At 36.5% G+C, this 18347-nt stretch overlaps 1 protein-coding gene across 15 annotated transcripts in view; it reads left to right on the top strand.

The window, feature by feature from the left end:
• LOC106881030 (CREB-regulated transcription coactivator 1) overlaps positions 1-17711 on the top strand; it is a 170834-nt gene extending 153123 nt beyond the window's left edge. For 10 of the 15 annotated variants that reach the window (XM_014931226.3, XM_089361214.1, XM_014931222.3 and 7 more), the window contains one exon: positions 16536-17479. In XM_014931226.3, coding sequence (XP_014786712.2) covers positions 16536-16747 — 212 coding nt within the window. In that variant the 3' untranslated portion in view covers positions 16748-17479. Of the gene's footprint in view, positions 1-16535 lie in introns of all 15 variants that reach the window. The other 5 variants (XM_089361220.1, XM_089361219.1, XM_089361216.1 and 2 more) reach the window with 1 other exon arrangement.
• Positions 17712-18347: the final 636 nt, after the last annotated feature.

The raw sequence follows: 18347 nt of genomic DNA, 5'->3' as shown, positions 1-18347 counted from the left end.
CATTGTGTTAACTCTTGCAAAACCCAGTATTTTTTAAAGACCATTTTTGAGGCAAAACTTCTGCAGTCAGTTATGACACAGACACAAGGTTTTGCAGAACTGAAATATATTCTTCAGTTTAAATATCACACTTTAGGATAGAAAGTATAACCAATTTCTATGGTCCTTCACACTAAAATGCAGCATCCAACATCTATGACTAAAGTCTGTTTATGTTGCGTCATTTTTATATGATCGTTAGGCTTTTCTGGAGATCGTTTTCACTCCCCACAAAATGATGGAGAATTTATATAACAACAACTTAAAAGCTTTAATGAAAAATTATAAAACAATGACAGTTAAGTTGGGTAGTTTAGAGAGAAAGTAGTTACGAATGAAGTTGTCAGATGAGGGAGAGAGTGAGTGTGAGAGAGTGTGAGTGAGTTCCATCCATCCATCTATCTAAGTTTATTTTTGAAAGTCTACAGTCAGCTCTAACACTATTTGTGTGAAATTACACGAGATTCACTTATATATATATATATATATATATATATATATATATATATATAAATTTAAGGATTGGAGAAAACGCATGTTATAATTGCATACTTTATTCCTACATATGTTTCAAAGGATTACAACCTATGTGATCCATAGGGATCTGTGATATTAAAATTGTAACCTTCTCATCAGGGAATGCATGGGAATCATCTTAAATGTAAGACATTAGGAACTACACCACAGTTATTTTGTGTTCTTTGCTACCTTGGTTTCTATTAACCCATTAATTTTATCCGAAGAATTTTTATTCATTAAGATAGAAGAAATACATATAATTATATATATATATATATATATACATATATATATATAGCTGTGTAATAAACTGAAAGAAGTAACTGGAATCAAAATCTTAAATGTTTTCTCATCTCTGATGTGTCTAGAAACACTATATTATAACCCATCAGTAGGATTATTTAATTATATAATTCCTTGTGCATTGTTTGCCAAATTTGAATATGTGAATTATAAAATTCCTTGTTATTGAAGACCTACCCTGTTATAAATGTAGTGCACCTGAGCACTGTATACAATAGGTTCATACATATATGTCAGTGACCAGATCTTGGGTATAAAATTTGTTGATACTTTATAATAAACTACAGCAAATGTGTGTGTGTGTGTGTACACACACACATATACATATATACAGTAAATAAAAACAAGTCTGACCTGGCATCACATACCATGCATTCAATAGTTAGACCACAGTTCTATGCTGGTACTCATTTACAACTGAGTAGAGTGGAACAACATGAAGGGAAGTGTCATGTTCAAGGATACAATGATGCAGTGCCTTGTACAGGAATTGATCTCCCTGTCATGGTCACGAGCCCTATCCTGAATATAATTGATATCTATGTTTTAAATGTCTATAACGACTCTCTTGCAATGTAACAACTTCATTTTTATCATAGATGAAGTCACTTGCCGAACAAGCAGAACTCCATGACATTCATGTAATGTTTTAAAATCAATTATTTATTTACTTATTTACATTTCATAAATAGCAATTGCACCTCTGTTCGTGCATGACTAGGGGTACAGTGAACCAAATGGTTTTCTGCATGCATTGTGCATTTATTTGTACGACGGCAGCAAAGTGTTTATTGTGTTGTGCAGTGTAATATTAGGCTCTTCTTGCCTGGTTGATTAATATCATCATCATCATCATCATCGTTTAACGTCCGCTTTCCATGCTAGCATGGGTTGGACGATTTGACTGAGGACTGGTGAAACCGGATGGCAACACCAGGCTCCAGTCTGATTTGGCAGAGTTTCTACAGCTGGATGCCCTTCCTAACGCCAACCACTCAGAGAGTGTAGTGGGTGCTTTTACGTGTCACCCGCACGAAAACGGCCACGCTCGAAATGGTGTCTTTTATGTGCCACCCGCACAAGCCAGTCCAGGGGCACTGGCAACGATCTCGCTCGAAAATCCTACAGGAGCCAGTCATACATATCATCATAGAGAGAGAGAGAGAGAGAGAGAGAGAGAGAGAGAGAGTGAAAAAATGTCCAGCTGGTTATGAAAAAAGAAATTAAAAAAACCCTTACATATGGTGTTGCAACAAATTGAAGAGGAAGTTAAGAGTGAAAGCACAATTGTGGAGTATTTCTAAAGTGATCTAAAATAGTCATAGACCAGTAAACAGATCTAATATTTTAGTGAGGTTGCCTGAAGTAACAAGAACAACAACAATAAAATTGAAATAGCACACACACACATGCACGTACATGCGCGCGCACACACACACACACACACACACACACAGTGCTCAGCCTCTAATAAAAGGAGTGGTTTAACATTGTTAGTTGTTACAATCATGAAATGCCACTAACAACACTTTTTCACTTAGATCCATTTCGACAACATCCTATTTCTTTCCCCACCACCACCTCCTCTTGTTAGCTTGTAGTTTCAGCTACCTAAATTTCACAGTTCATAACCACCAATCTGCTCTCGTTATTTTTAGTGTTCATTTATTTTTAAATAATGTTTCAATGAACTGACTATTATTATTATTAAGAGCTACGGATTGGCAGAGTATCGAAAAAAATGACTTGTAGCTTTTATGCTGGCTCTTTGTTCTGACTTTGTGAGAGCTAAGGCAATATGAAATTAAGTGCTATACTCAAGGATACAATGCTTTGCCTGGTTCAAGAATTGAACCCATAACTCTATGATTATGCGCTGAATACTCTTAACATTACACCATGTGCTTTTACACAATCAAGGAATTCAAAATACCAACAGTGAAGAAAGACATAGGAAAAGAAAACTGTCAAATGGAAACTGGGGCTAAATGTGTGTGTGTGTGTGTGTGTGTGTGTGTGTGTGTGTGTGTGTGTGTGTGTGTGTGATGGTTGTAAACAAGTACAAGAAAAATATTCCTGGCCATGGGGAATATTACCTTGCTTGGAAACAGGTGAAGGTTGACAACAGGAAAAGCATTTGGCTGTAGAAAATCTGCCACAAATTCTATCAAACCCATGCAAGTATGGAAAAGTGGATGTTTGATGATGATGATATGTGTGTATATGAGACTGTGAGAACCCTTTAGTATTGTCAAAGACATGACACCTTTGAATTACTGGTTGTACAAAAAAATGCACCTGGTACACTCTATAAAGTGGTTGGTGTTGGGAAGGGCATCCAACTATAAAAACCTACCTAAAACCGAACACAACCAAAATGAAGCCTCCCGGATTCATGTTGGTAAGTAAACCTTTTCAATCCATGCCAAATGGACAATGGACATAAAACGATGATGATTACAACAACAAGGTAGTGGTGGTGGTGGTGACGGCAGTATGGGGACAGTGTACATGTGCAAATATGCATAAATAATAATGTCCCTCAGCTTTGCTTGAGCAAACGGTAATATCGACATTTGTATTCCTTGTTGGGATTATGATTGGTCACTCTACACTTTCAAAATGTGTCGGATAAATAAAATCCCTTAAGGGCTGATGACAGGAAGAGCATTTGGCTCTAATCATCTGCTTCAAATACATTCCTATCCAACTCATTGCTAGCATGAATGTTAAATGAAGAAACCAAGTTGTAGATTTCAAATAGCAGAAACTATTTATAATAGCTAATTTGAGAAAATGAAGTGGCAAACACACTGTAGTTTAGATAATTGATAATGTACTCATTTAATGAGTGATAAATTTATGGTTTGAATCTTGTCATTGGACCTGTTGCCATTGTGTCTCAAACTGGTGCTGTAATGTCATTCGTAATTTACATTAAAATCTTAATTCATTTCTTAAAATATTTTAAATGGCTATTCTTTTGTTGTTGTTTTTTTTTATTGTTGCTATGTCGACTGTTTTATTTATTTATTATATTTTCTACAGTATCACTTTCATAATTCTACTTTATTTTTATATCTCTTTTGTTTTTGAGATAGTATTAACAACTGATGTAATTCTTCTCATTTCAAAGATCTAAGGAATTTTGTTGTGTCCCCCCCCCCATAATTTTATTACATTATACTGGGTATTACATTGTATTTCTAGTGAGAAATATCTACTTCTGTTTGTCTTGATCTCCCTCCATTGAAAATAACTATCAATATTCTCGATATTTACTTTCAATAGAAGCAGTTGAGCAGTTAATATTAGACGCTTTTCATCATTTGGAAAATGTTGGTTTAATTATAGCAATATATGGTGATGATTAAATATAGTAATATATGATGATAGTAAGGTGACAAGCTGGCAGAATCGTTAGCACGCCGGGCGAAATGCTTAGCGGTATTTCGTCTGCCATTACGTTCTGAGTTCAAATTCCACCAAAGTTGACGTTGCCTTTCATCCTTTTGGAGTCGATAAATTAAGTACCAGTTACGCATGGGGTCGATGTAATCAACTTAATCCCTTTGTCTGTCCTTGTTTGTCCCCTCTATGTTTAACCCCTTGTGGGCAATAAAGAAATATGAAACGTTAGCACGCCAGGCGAAATGCTTAGCGGTATTTCGTCTGCTGCTACATTCTGAGTTCAAATTCCGCTGAGGTCGACTTTGCTTTTCATTCTTTCGGGGTCAATAAATTAAGTACCAGCTGCGTTTTGAGGTCGATCTAATCAACTGGCCCCCTCCCCCAAAATTTTGGGCCTTGTACCTAGAGTAGAAAAGAATATATGATGATAGTAATACTTACGTTGGTTGGTATTAAAATGCTTTCTACTGTGGGCACAAGGTCTGAAACTTTTTGTTGGAGCAGGCTGATGAATTATGTCAACCCCAGTGCTTGACTGGTACTTATTTTATTAGTACCAAAAGGATGAAGTTGACCTTGGTGATATTTGAACTCTGTAGGTGAAGCCAGAAGAAATGCCACTAAGCATTTTGTCTAGCATGCTAACAATTCTGCTGGATTACCACCTTAAGTGTTAATGGTTCCTGACATAGGAACAAAACTGAATTTTGATAAAATGGGAAGTTGTTGATATGATTGGCCCTAGCACTAATCAACTCCAAAAGGATGAAAAGTGAAGTTGACTTTGACAGGGTGAACTAAGAACATAAAATGTTGTAACTAAATATCACAATTTATTTTCTCTGATGCTCTGATTCTGTTATTCTTTATTATATTAGAGAAAATAGAATATTTGGGGTAATTTTACATTTCTCAATGACGTTGGTGATAGGCACTGGCATGGCTGTGTGGTTAAGAAGCTTACCTCCCAACCAGGTGGTCTTAGGCTCAGTCCTTTTGTGCAGCACTTTGAGCAAGTGTCTTCTACTATAATCGTTTCTATTATAGGCACAAGGCCTGAAATTTTTTTTTGTGGGGGGCAGTCGATTACATTGACCCCAGTACTCAACTGGTACTTTATTTATCGACCCTGAAAGGATGAAAAGTAAAGTCAACCTCGGTGGAATTTGAACTCAGAACGTAGTGACGGGTAAAATACTGCTAAGCATTTTGTCCAGCGTGCTAACGATTCTGCCAGCTCACCACCCTAGTGTCTTCTAACTATAATGCCAGGCCAACTAAGTTCCTGAGAGTGAATTTGGTAAACAGAAATTGAAAGTTCACCACTATATATATATGTGTGTACCTTGTCTAGAACATCACCTGCTGGTTGTAAATAAGCATCACTGTCATACAAGGGAGGTTGTTCATTTCCAGTCTTCCATGAAAAAAATGTCTAGCTATGGGAAAATATTACCTAGCTTGAAAAGAGGTGAGAGTTGGTGACAGGAAGGGCATCCTACCATGGAAAATTTAACTCCTGCAAGCGTGGAAAAGTGGACATTAAATGATGATGATGAGCAAGATTTATGAATGTTCATTTTGGTTTTCATTCCCATAACTAGTTCACCATCATTTGCAAATATACCTTCTAAGAAAAAATATGTCTGGCACCTTACCCTTTTCTTGATTAATTATTTTGATTCAGGTAAAGAATCTTTAGATTGTTGAACTTTTTTGTTTTGAAAAAAGGCAGATAATTGACTATTTGTGAGATTTAGGCATGATCATTAAAATATTTATTTATTGATTGATCAATATATATATATATATGTGTGTGTGTGTGTGTGTGTGTGTGTGTGTGTGTGTGTGTTTGTATGTGTATGTCTATAGATGTGTGTGTGTGTAATGTAGAGTGGTAGTCTTTGTACATAGCATCCCTCCCTTCCTGTTACCTTGACACCAATGAAAAAGTAGTTGGCATGCTTGTCCTTGGCAAGTATGGTGGAAGAATTCACCACCATGATAACTAACAAAAGACTTGAATCCTGAACATTTCCAGATTCTCTTTTGTTTCTCATTCTTGCATTATATTCTGTATTTTGCTTCACAAAGGAAATATTTGTCTGCCCAATACTACTACTACTACTACTACTACTATTATGACAACAACGGCAGCAGCTACACTGTTTTGGAGTTATCTGAAAGCTGGCACTATAGAGGTCCTGGTCTCTACTCCCCATCATACACACACACACTCTCTCTCTCTCTCTCTCTCTCTCTCTTTCTTCATATTTTACTCTGTCACTCTCTCCTTTCTCAATGAGGAGTGATTTCTGTTGCTAATCTTAAATATAGACACAGCCATGCAAGTTCATGTAGTACATATATCTCTGTGTGTACACATTTGTTGTACTCATCAGATCCATTGTACTCCTCACAATTCCTATTGTATTCACCACATTACACTCACCACATCCATCTCCTTATACTCATCACCACATTCCTCCTTATACTCATCACATTTTGCTCTAGTACTGTTTTTCAACATGAAACATGATAAACTCTGCACAAAGCTTTTTCATCTTATATATTTAAAGGAAACTAATACTATCAGCTGATGTTACTTGCAACAGGCTTTCTACATTGTATGACCACCATTGTGGAAGACCTGTTTAGTTTGAATCTGCTGATTATATTTACTGGACAGAATCAGCCAAACACACTTTGGCTCATTTTTTTATTCTGTCACTCTCTCCTTCCTCAATGAGGAGTGATTTCTGTTGCTATTCCTAAATATAGGAATCATTTAAGACCTATTTTCTATCAAGGCATGTAATGAACAGGTCTCACAGTATTTCAACAACAACAGCACCACCATCATTGTCATCATAAATCAACTGGTATGTGTTGGACAAGCTCTCAAGCTCTAAGTCTGATATCATTTAGAGTTAAGCAATCTTTAACAGGTCAGAGACTACAGCTTGTTTGTATGGTTTCTACAGCTGAATGTCCTTCTCAACACCAACCACATTATTGAGTGTATTGTAGCACCAGCACTAGAGATGTGCCTATATATATATATATATATATATATATATATATATATAGAGAGAGAGAGAGAGAGAGAGAGAGAGAGAGAGCGTGGCCGTTTTCGTGCGGGTGGCACATAAAAGCACCCACTACACTCTCTGAGTGGTTGGCGTTAGGAAGGGCATCCAGCTGTAGAAACTCTGCCAAATTAGATTGGAGCCTGGTGTTGCCATCCGGTTTCACCAGTCCTCAGTCAAATCATCCAACCCATGCTAGCATGGAAAGCGGACGTTAAACGACGATGATGATGATGATATATAATATAAAATTTCTTTCTCTCTCTTTCACACACATACATTTCAACATTACCGTGCACTACTGAGCATCTGCTTTCTTCCATTATGTAGACTGATCATGATTATTTCTCTGACACTGTTAGACTTTGGTAGTTTCTACTAACTAGTACTACTTTAGTCTTGGCTATTTTCAACCTTACAACAATTTGATTTGAAATCCATCTCTCACTTTCTCTCTCTCTCTCTCTCTCTCTCCACACACACACACACACACACACACACACTGCATATGCTGATGTATAAGATGCACTCTTACATAAGACAACCTCCTACTTTTTTGTGGAAAATACAAATTCAGTGTTTCATCATACACTTACGCACTGGATATCCCATCCATAATACAGTTGCATTAGACACATTGCAGTTTTTTATTACATTTAAGAATAAAATGTATCTTATACATCAGCATACTCTATGTGTGTGTGTGTGTGTGTGTGTATGGCTATATTTACTTTGATGAATTTTTTTTTCCTGTTTTTTATTTTTATTTTTACAGAAAATTCATGAGTTTTGGATAATAGACTGTTATAAATGGATAACTTCAGTCAAACTTTGTGTGAGAGAGAGAGAGAGAGAGAGAGAGAGAGAGAGAGAGAGAGAGAGAGAGAGAGAGAGAGAGAGAGAAGAACGAACATGTGTGTCATGGAGATAGAATATTAAAATATCCGTCGGATTATCTTGGTCAGTCTAATTTTCTATGGGACCATGACAAATGAATAAACAGTATCAAATGGAAATGTTCTCCATTGTTTGAATGCGAGGGTGTCACATGATCTCTACCATTATGTCAGCTGGGATCAGGGAATTAGGGTTGGTTGCATTCATTATTTGTTCGAAATAAGAAACCTGAGCTTGTATCATTTTGTGGCAATATTCCAAATATCCTTTCCATAAATTTTAACAGGACATCAGACAAACAAAAAAAATATGTGGGGTAGTCTTGGAAACGAAGCTAAGAAGAAAAAAAGAAGAGAAAGAAATACAAATAATATCTAAAGAAAACAAAGGAAATACAAAATGAAAAGCATTCTAGGTTTTGAAGCGGCCCTTTGAAGAAAAAACTAATGTTATAAACATAATAATTATGCTCTTGATTTTGCTCTTTAGACCCCTTTCTTCTTTGATTACTCTTCTGAGATTACATTTGGATTACACAGGATTTAGATTTTCTTTTTTTTTTTAATATGCATTGTTTAAAAATTTAATAAAACCAAAAGACTTGATTTGATTTACTGTTGTCAGCTGAGGCATGAACCCAGCTGCTGACTACATACATATGTACGTACATGTGTGTGTTTGGTCTTTTAGTTGTTCCAGTCATTAGACTGTGGCCATGCTGGGGTGCCACCTTGAAGGATTTAGTTGAATGAACCACCACCAGTACTAATTTTTAAGTTCAGTACTTATTCTGTTGGTCCCTTTTCCTGGACCACTAAGTTACAGGAATGTAAACAAGTCAGCACTGGTTGTCACAGATACACGCGCGCGCGCGCGTGCACACACACACACACACACACACACACACACACACACACACACACACACACAGGTATGCAGTTTAGGAAGTTTGCTTCACAAACATGTGATTTGGGGTTTGGCCCCATTGCACAGCTGTGGGTAAGTGCCTTCTTTAGTAATTGTCTTCTTCGATAGCTCAAAAGCATCAAATGAATGCTTTATGAGAGAATTTGGTGCACAAAAATTATAGAGAGTGTTTCATTGTGTGTCAATGTAACTGTATGTTGATATTCCTTGTTGGCATCACAGTTGGTTACTATACATTTTCAAAGATCTGCTATGGCTACCCCATTAACGGGGATAAAACCTGGATTTAAAACACTGGATGATGATGATGTGGAATAAAAACATTCCTCATATGAAAAACAGGTAAGGGTTGGCAACATGAAGGGCATCTGGCTGTAAAATCCTGCCTGAAATAATTCTTCATCCAGCCTAATGGTAACATGGAAAAACAGGCGTTACAAGAGCCATAGAGTGTGTGTGTAAATATATATATATATATATATATATATATATATTCTTGTCACAAGATTATAAAAATAACAGTATTTTGTCAGCTATGACATTAATATATTTATCAATGTACTTATCAAAATAGGTGGACTAAAAGCTAGCTTGGGGCAGGGGTAGAAGTTATTCTGCTAAAGAAATTAAGGGTTTATTCAATCACTGTATCACAGATGGCTTATACTTTTGTTAGCATGTCTGCACCAGTCTATTTGGCCTAGATTTACAAAACTAAACAATCAGAATGTACTCTTCTTATAGTACTTTGCTTTGATCATAAACAGTGCCATTAAGGAGAAATTATTTCTCTGTTGGGGATTTTCTAGCAGTTCTGTGGCTTTTTCCAGTTGCATTTGCCATCAAAGAGTACTTTTGATACCAACCTGCCCAAGACCCCTGGTTTTTGGGGGTGGTATAGATTTCCTGTTTTAACCCTTTTGATACCAATCCGGCTGAAACTGCCCCTGGCTCTGTAGTACAAATATCTTATTTCAAAAGTTCTGAATTAAAATCTCCTACCAAACCTTAGTCACAATTTATGTTCCTAACATTAGCTTAGCATCCCAACAAATATGCATATATGGGTACACACACACACACACACACACACACACACACACACACACACACATGCACAATTGCTATGTTACCGAATTAATTGATGAGATTTAGATCATGGTTCACTTGGGAGCTGTGCTCTATCATATTGAACAACACAGTAAGAAGAAATTTGTAAATATAATACTGAAACCGGATAAAAATAGCACAGTTTGGTTTTTAAATCTTTCTCTCCTTCCTCCCACAATGTAAATGATGTTGGGAGCTCAACACTGACCAGTCCACTTTCACCACTGGCCCCTACTTGTGACAGTGTCTTCAATTACTCGCATACATTGCCAATATTTAGATATCTTGTTGCGTCAATTGGTGCTAGTGTTCACTTATCATCACCAGCAGCCAGATAATCTAATTTGTTCTGTGGCATCTGATATTTGTCTTCATATGTTTCTAGTGCTGTGATCTGTTACATCTAATTCTATCATGTTCCAGTCCATTTCTTCAAAGCCATATTCTATGTCTGCAATTGTAAATGTGCTAATAGCAGTGATAATGCTTTTGCTGCTCAGAATTCTTCTTTCTCATTTTCATAGCTCTCTCTCTCTCTCTCTCTCTCTCTCTCTCTCTCTCTCTCTCTCTCTCTCTCTCTCTCTCTCTCTCTCTCGTACTTTCATCTATGTTTAATTACCTATAATAAAAAGCAGTGTTATCCATCTCCTGTATTATCTCCATTTCTATAGAGCTACAAATCATTGGTTTGACTCGTTACTTTGCTATGTTACTCTGTCTCCTGTATTGTCAACTTCCTATGATTGCCAAGGCCAAATGATAATTTAATGTCCTCACTAAATCTCCCAGCAATACTGAAGAGATTTTACAAGCTGTCAACTATTCAACTGTGTGCCATTTTAGGTCATCCAAGAGGATGAAGGGGTGGAGTATTTGAACCTAACTCTCTCTCTCTCTCAACATAAGAGTGCTAGATATGGTACAGAAGTGTTATCACTTGAAAATATATCACTAGATATTTTAGGTGAGACTAAAATTCAGAGTAATTACTATCTAATACTTCATCATCTTCGTCCTTGTCACCTCTGTTGTTCAAAGAGCAGGGAATAGCAGAATTGGTTAGTGTTGGAGGTGGGGTGGATGGGGGAATGCAGTGTGGTAATTTGTTACATTTCTTTACATCCTGTGATCAAATTCCACCAAATTTATCTTTAATTTTCATCCCTCTCGGGTTGGTAAAATAAGAAAAAATTACAGTTACCAGTCAAGTAGTGGAGGGGGTTTGATCACCTATACCCATCCCTCAGTGTGTGTAGCTTTAGACTCTTGTTAAAAATCATTATGATTGAGGCAATGAGCTGTTGGAATCATTAGCTTAACAGCATTTCGTCTCTTTATGTTCTAAGTTCAAATTCTGCCATGGTTGACTTTGTCTTTCATACTTTCAGGATCAATGAAATAAATACGAGTTGAGCACAGGGGTCAATGTCATCAACTAGCCCCCTCCCCAAAGTTTCGGGTATTCAAATTCTGCCATAGTCAACTTTGCTTTCATCCTTTCGGGGTCAATAAATTAAGTACCAGTGAAACACTGGGGTTGATGTCATCAACTTATATCCTCCCCTCAAATGGCTGCCCTTGTGGCAAAATTTGAAACCATTATTATTATTATTATTATTAAGATCGTAAGCTGGCAGAATTGTTAGCACACTGGATGAAATTCTTAGCGGTATTTCACCCCCGTCGCTACATTCTGAGTTCAAATTCAACCAAGGTTGACTTTGCTTTTCATCCTTTCGGGATTGATGAAGTAAGTACCAGTTGAACACTGGGGTTGATGTAATCAACTCATCCCCACCTTCCCTAAGCTTCCCTTGTAGCAAACATTTGAAATAATAATAATAATTGTTGTTATTATTGGTAGTATTAAATTTATATGTATTAGTGGAATTTTAAGGTGTTCTGAACCTGAAAATATTTTGCCTTTGTCATTGACTTGTAGTATTATAATTTTGTATATAAATATGCAGTCACATATACATGTTAGCATACACATGCACACCCATTCTCACAAATGTATGCACCCTTCTACACTATTGTTGTACATCAGTTGCTTATATGTTGTTCAAGAAGTCAGTGGAGATAGAAGCCTGTAAACATAGACAATTGGGAGTTTCTATGAATGAGTCACAGACTAGATCTGTGAATGGGTGTGACAGAGACTATTCCAAGTAGAACCAATGAAAAGATAAACTTTTGAACTAAGCTATACAGTTGTAATGACTATTTAACCCTTTAATATTCAGATTCCTCTCTCAAATGTAATGCTTATTTATTCATATTGTTTTGAGTCAATCAAACATTTATTTGTAGCTCTCAGATTTCTATGATGTGATTGTTTATTTTTAGAATAACATTGTAGGGTAGGTGTGAGAGGCCAGATCCGTTTGGTTTGAACATAAAACAGGTAGAATATATGGGCCTGATATGGCCAGATTAAACACTAAAGCATTAAGGTATGATGGCACGAAAAGCACAGTCACTTGAGATGCTCTAAATTTCCCGTGAAGTAAGGCAAACACTTGATGCTTCATCTATGAAATAGTACAGCTTGGAGCATTCTCAGTGACTGGGGGGGGGACACTACCAAAACTTGACTACTAGGAGTGGGTGGCCTTGTCAAAACTGGGTCAGGAACTTTCAGAAAACAATTAAATCTTTGATGAAAGAACAAAAAGAAAAGCAGGTGTAAGTCACAGCCCTCTCCATTTCTCTTCTTCTATTGTATCTTTAAATTAGTGGATCTCTGTTTTGTGTCTTTGAATCAATGCTATTAACCACAAACAAATCATGAAGAGGTGGTGATTGGAGGTTGGGTGAAGTTGGATACTTGGGTACTGTTATGGTGGTATTGTTGTTTAGTTTCTCTTAGCAAAACTGTAATCAAAAGCATGAGGGTGTGCGACTTAGTGGTATTTGGCTCATGGTTGTAAGGTCGCAAGTTTGATTCCCTGGTGGCACATTGTGTCCTTGAGCAAGACACTTTATTTCCTGTTGCTCCAGTCCACTCAGCTGCTAAAAACGAATAGTACATATGTTTCAAAGGGCCAGCCTTGTCACATTCTATGTCACACTGAATCTCCCCGAGAAGTACGTTAAGGGTACGCATGTCTGTGGAGTGCTCAGCCACTTGCATGTTAATTTTACAAGCAGGTTGTTCTGTTGGTTGGTTCAACTGGAACCCTCATTGTCGTAAGCGACAGTGCCAGATCAAAAGCACTTTAACCATGACTACCCCAGCTTTTGGCAGATCTTTAGTACTACTGTGTCCCTGTTTAAAGTGTTTGGGGTTTGATTTGGAGAAAACTTTGCTGCTATATAGGTATAGCCATGGTTGTGTGGTTAGGAAGTTTGATTCCTAACCACATGGTTTTGGGTTTCAATCTCACTGCATGGCACCTTGGGCAAGTTTGTTTTACTGTAGACCCAGGCTAACTAAAGATTTGTCTGTGAATTTGGTCACTGTTGCAGCTAGAGAGGTAAGAGGACTAGTTGATTATCAAAGAGAGTAAAGATTAGATTTACACAACTGTGACATTCTGAGCTTTTGATTTTGGCTAAAAGTTTCTTCAGTTATAATCTGTTACTTAAAATTATTTAATATCATGCGCGCGCACACGCACACATATGTATGTGCATGTATGTATATCCATATATACACACACACATATATATATAGAGAGAGATGCATATTATATGTGTGCGCATATGTGTGTATATATTGATACACTCACAAAATATGAAATGTCAATGATTTGAAAGAAGTAAATGATGAAGGAAATCATTTATTTCTTAAAAGAAAGGGGAGGAGAATCTTCTTCTGAAAACATGTTTATTAACCCTACTTTTTGATATTGATTTATCTTGACTATGCTTGAGGTTAGGTTCTGTATGAACAGATGATCTTATGATGCATCTTAGTGTATGAAGCATCTGTGACATGTCTTAGTGTATTATTGGGTATTTGGTCTAGAGATGCATTATATGATGTTATTTCTCCTTTTCTGGTTGTTATTGTTGTACATTATTATTTGCAATACTTGCCACACTATACCAGTTATAAATCTGGACTTGTGTCATTTCAAGAAATCAATACCAATAGTGCACGTGCACGCACGCACACACACACACACACACACACACGCATGCACACACTTCTTGTGAGGTTGAACATAACATGACAAACCAGTTACCTGTTTAACGTGAGGTTAGTTGTTCATCTTCAACTGTTTCACATCTTATAGTAAAGTATGTTTGTCATGTGTATGGCTGGGTGTGGTTATGTATTTCAATTTATTTCTGCTCCATAAACACTACATGCACATTAACCCTTTTAAACCAAAGAGCAGCTAAAAGCGTCTGTAAATCCATTTTAAGCAAGACGACATAGAGTAGTTAAAAGCACATCAAATTTCATTCACTGCAACAAAAATAATGTGCACAAACATACACATATAAATGTATACATTAAGAAAATGCAGAATTGTATGAACTAAAAATGAAGGTGGTATTAGATGTAACACTATGGACTGAATCTGTAAGACATGCACCCAGATAAATACAGACTTAGTCTAACATCACTGTCATCAATGAAACAACTCTAATTTTACATAGAAATTTGATTTTGTTTTCCGCACTGACAACCTCAAGAACTCTGATTTGTAGGTTGTGTGATGATGTTCATGACTCTCTCATTATTATTAGAATAGTTTAAATGAAATTAATTAAAATGAAATAGGTACTACATCAACTCTAGCATCAAAATTGTCATAGCCATTCCTCTCTTGCATAAAATAGGTTTGGGCTTGGGCAGAATGTTGAAATTCTCTGGTTGCAGACAAATAAATCATCAGGGATTCCATTTTTAGGCCACAATAATGTCCTTTACATTTTCCATCAGCAATGACCAAAACAGTGTCTTATAGGAAACAGATTGCGTAGATAGCCGCAATAAATGGGTTTACTCCAGCAATCAGCCTCACCAAGATTTGAACTCAGGATGTAAAGGGATGTAACTAAATATATACTGCACAGTATTGTAGCCATCACTTTACCCCTTTGCATTTAATTTTATTAGTGATTTCTAATTTAGGTATAATGCCTGCAAAATTGTGGTGAGTGGGGTTTAGTTAATGACTATGATCCCAGTCTAGATTGGTACTTTATTTTATTGACCCCCTCCCAAAATGTAGAGTTCACATCAGCAGGATTTGAACTCAGAACATAAAGAGCTGAAATGAATGCCATAAGACATTTTCCAACTCTAATCATTCTATCAATCCATTGCCTTCATCTACGCTTATTAATGCCGCCCGAATGGTACTCTTATGTTGGTAGTGGTAGTGGTTCATCCCCATTATATTGCTCCTAAAGACGATGATTAGATAATATTTGGAGTTAATTAAGTGTTGATAAACAGCAGAAAAAGATGAGATTAATATCTAGTGAATCAATTTGTTTTTAATATGTAATTGATGCCAGAAGAAGAATTTTGTTGTGTTGTCTTGGAGAAAATGTGTGGCACCATTTACCAGAGGTGACTTAACTGGAAAAAATAACTGCCATTCCCATTCCATAGTTGAGTGGTTGACATTATGAAGTGCATCTAACCATGAAATATTCCCTCCCATCTCCTCATTAACACATGTCAAAGCTGAAAACAGACATAGAAATGTGTTTGTTGTATGTGTGTCTCTGTCTGTGCTGTTGGAATTAATAGCTGGTTTCATAATGGGAAAACTAATGAGCTATTTTCATACCTTGCTACTGTAACTGTGTGGAAAAAAATTTTTTTTCTCTCTGGAATAATTTTTTAAAAAACCCAGAAATTGTTTTGTTGACCTTATTCTTCATGCTTCTATGTTGTACTTTGCATTTCATTTGGTTTGTTCACCAGTTGTCTTTGAATGTTCTATTCTTTGTCTGCGTTTGAACCCAGAACTTAGATTTCAGATGCAAAATTTCAATGTTCTCGACTATTATGCTAAAATCTTGTAGATATAACATTTACTAGTTAAATTTTGGGATATCTTAAACTGATTTCAATAACTATTTCTTTGATTCCATGTTGATTGTACAGAAGTCATTGGCATAACTTTTCTGGTCTAATTTTGAAAGGTTAAGAAACAAATCTGTTTCATGCTTTTGTTGCATCTTTGAAATATTTTTTACTAAAATACAAACTTCTGGATCTTGAAATGTTTCTCATACAATTTTTTGTTTCTTTCTTTCATTATCCAGGTGCTGATGATTTGTCCAGGCAAGATTTTGCTCGAGAGCTTGGTAATGCAATAACTGGGTTTAATGACTTTGACGCCGATTACTTACCAGAAGAGGAAGCTTTGAAAATTGGATTGGTACCACTGGATATCGACGATGTCCAGATGTTAACAGATCCCAATCTTGTTACTGATGCTGCCACTGAGGATTCTTTCAAACTCGATCGGCAGTGAAGCAACATCATTGCAGTCTGCATGTAACGGTGTTTCAAGCGACATCAACATTTGTTGTTCTGCATTAGCCAAGCGAGATGCATGATTAATATTGCCTGTCAAAAATCTGGAATATCTACCCTGACCCTTGGAAAAATGAAAAACAAACAATTTTTTTGCTGCTCAATCATCTCCAGTATTCCAGATATATATATAAATAAATATATATATTTTTCTTTCTTCCTTAGCTGATGGTAGTTCTGGAGGCTGTGGGGAGGAGAATGCATTCTGGTGCTGTGTCCTTCCTTACCACAAACTGCATCCATTGCCATGACTACCACCAACGCCACCACCACCAACAACAACACTGCTACTAGCACCACCACCACCACTACCACCACCATCCCTTGGCTTCTACTGTACAAAGCTTACATTCACCTTTCAATTCCTCTCTTCATACATGTTCTATGACAGTAGACATTCCATCTCATCAGCACACACGGGCATCACATGATGCATATGTATGTATGTATGCATGTATATATGGATGTATGTGTGCATATACTTAGGTATACGTGTGTGTGTATGTGTGTGTGTATTTATTTCTCTATATACATGCATAGATATACCTGTGTGTATATGTATATATGTGTGTGTGTATATATATATAAATATATATATATACACACATACACACACACATGCATACATGTATGTAGTGAAACCAAAAGAAATCAAGAATAAAAAAGAAAATGTAAAAATTCAAATGATGCTAATTCTTCTTGATAGTTCATCACTAGTGTATTAGGCTTGTGGTAACCTCAGTCAAGTCAGTTGCTACTTTTGAAGTAGACGTCTTAAGATTCTGTTATGCACCGTGGGAATTTATTTTACTTCTCATCCAAAGAAATGAAATATGAAAATATACACAACCACACACACACACACACACACACACACACACACACACACACACACACACACACATTCAAACATGCACATTCATATATGTATAGTTTTCTGTTCTGTTAAGATAAGATCAACAAAAAACGTACTCCATCCAATGAGAAATATACATCATTTAACACACACTTCTTAAAATAAGGGCTACCAATAGTTTCTTGCCATATCGACACGTGGTTAGGCACGTTTTATGACCTGCCTTGTGTTCTCCAAGCAATCTGCAGGCTCTGAGCACAGTTTGTTTTTTTAAATGATATATACAAATAAGTGGACAAACAAATGTGGCACTCAACACATTTGGTAGGAGTCACACGTGTTATTTAATAAGAGTTTGACTCAGCCCCATGACACTTAACGTTGCATAGACTCTTAGAATGAAACAATGTCATCAGGCATTTGGATATCTTGAGAAATTGGGTTTGCTCTACAAGCCTGTGAAAATTTAAGTTGCAACAGAGCTGAGTCAAACTCTTACTAAATGATATGTGTGTGTGTGTGTATGAATTTATGTCTGTGTGTGTATGTATATATATGACTATGTATATATGTATTTATTTATATATATATATATAGGTGGAGGAGTGGCTGTGTAGTAAGTAACTTGCTTATCAACCACATGGTTCTGGGCTCAGCCCCGCTGCGTGGCACCTTGGGCAAG

The sequence above is a fragment of the Octopus bimaculoides genome, chromosome 12, assembly GCF_046866305.1.
Source record: "Octopus bimaculoides isolate indiv1 chromosome 12, ASM4686630v1, whole genome shotgun sequence".
Classification (NCBI taxonomy): domain Eukaryota; kingdom Metazoa; phylum Mollusca; class Cephalopoda; order Octopoda; family Octopodidae; genus Octopus; species Octopus bimaculoides.
The sequence above is the reverse complement of the archived record's forward strand: the minus strand, read 5'-3'. Positions and strand labels throughout refer to the sequence as shown.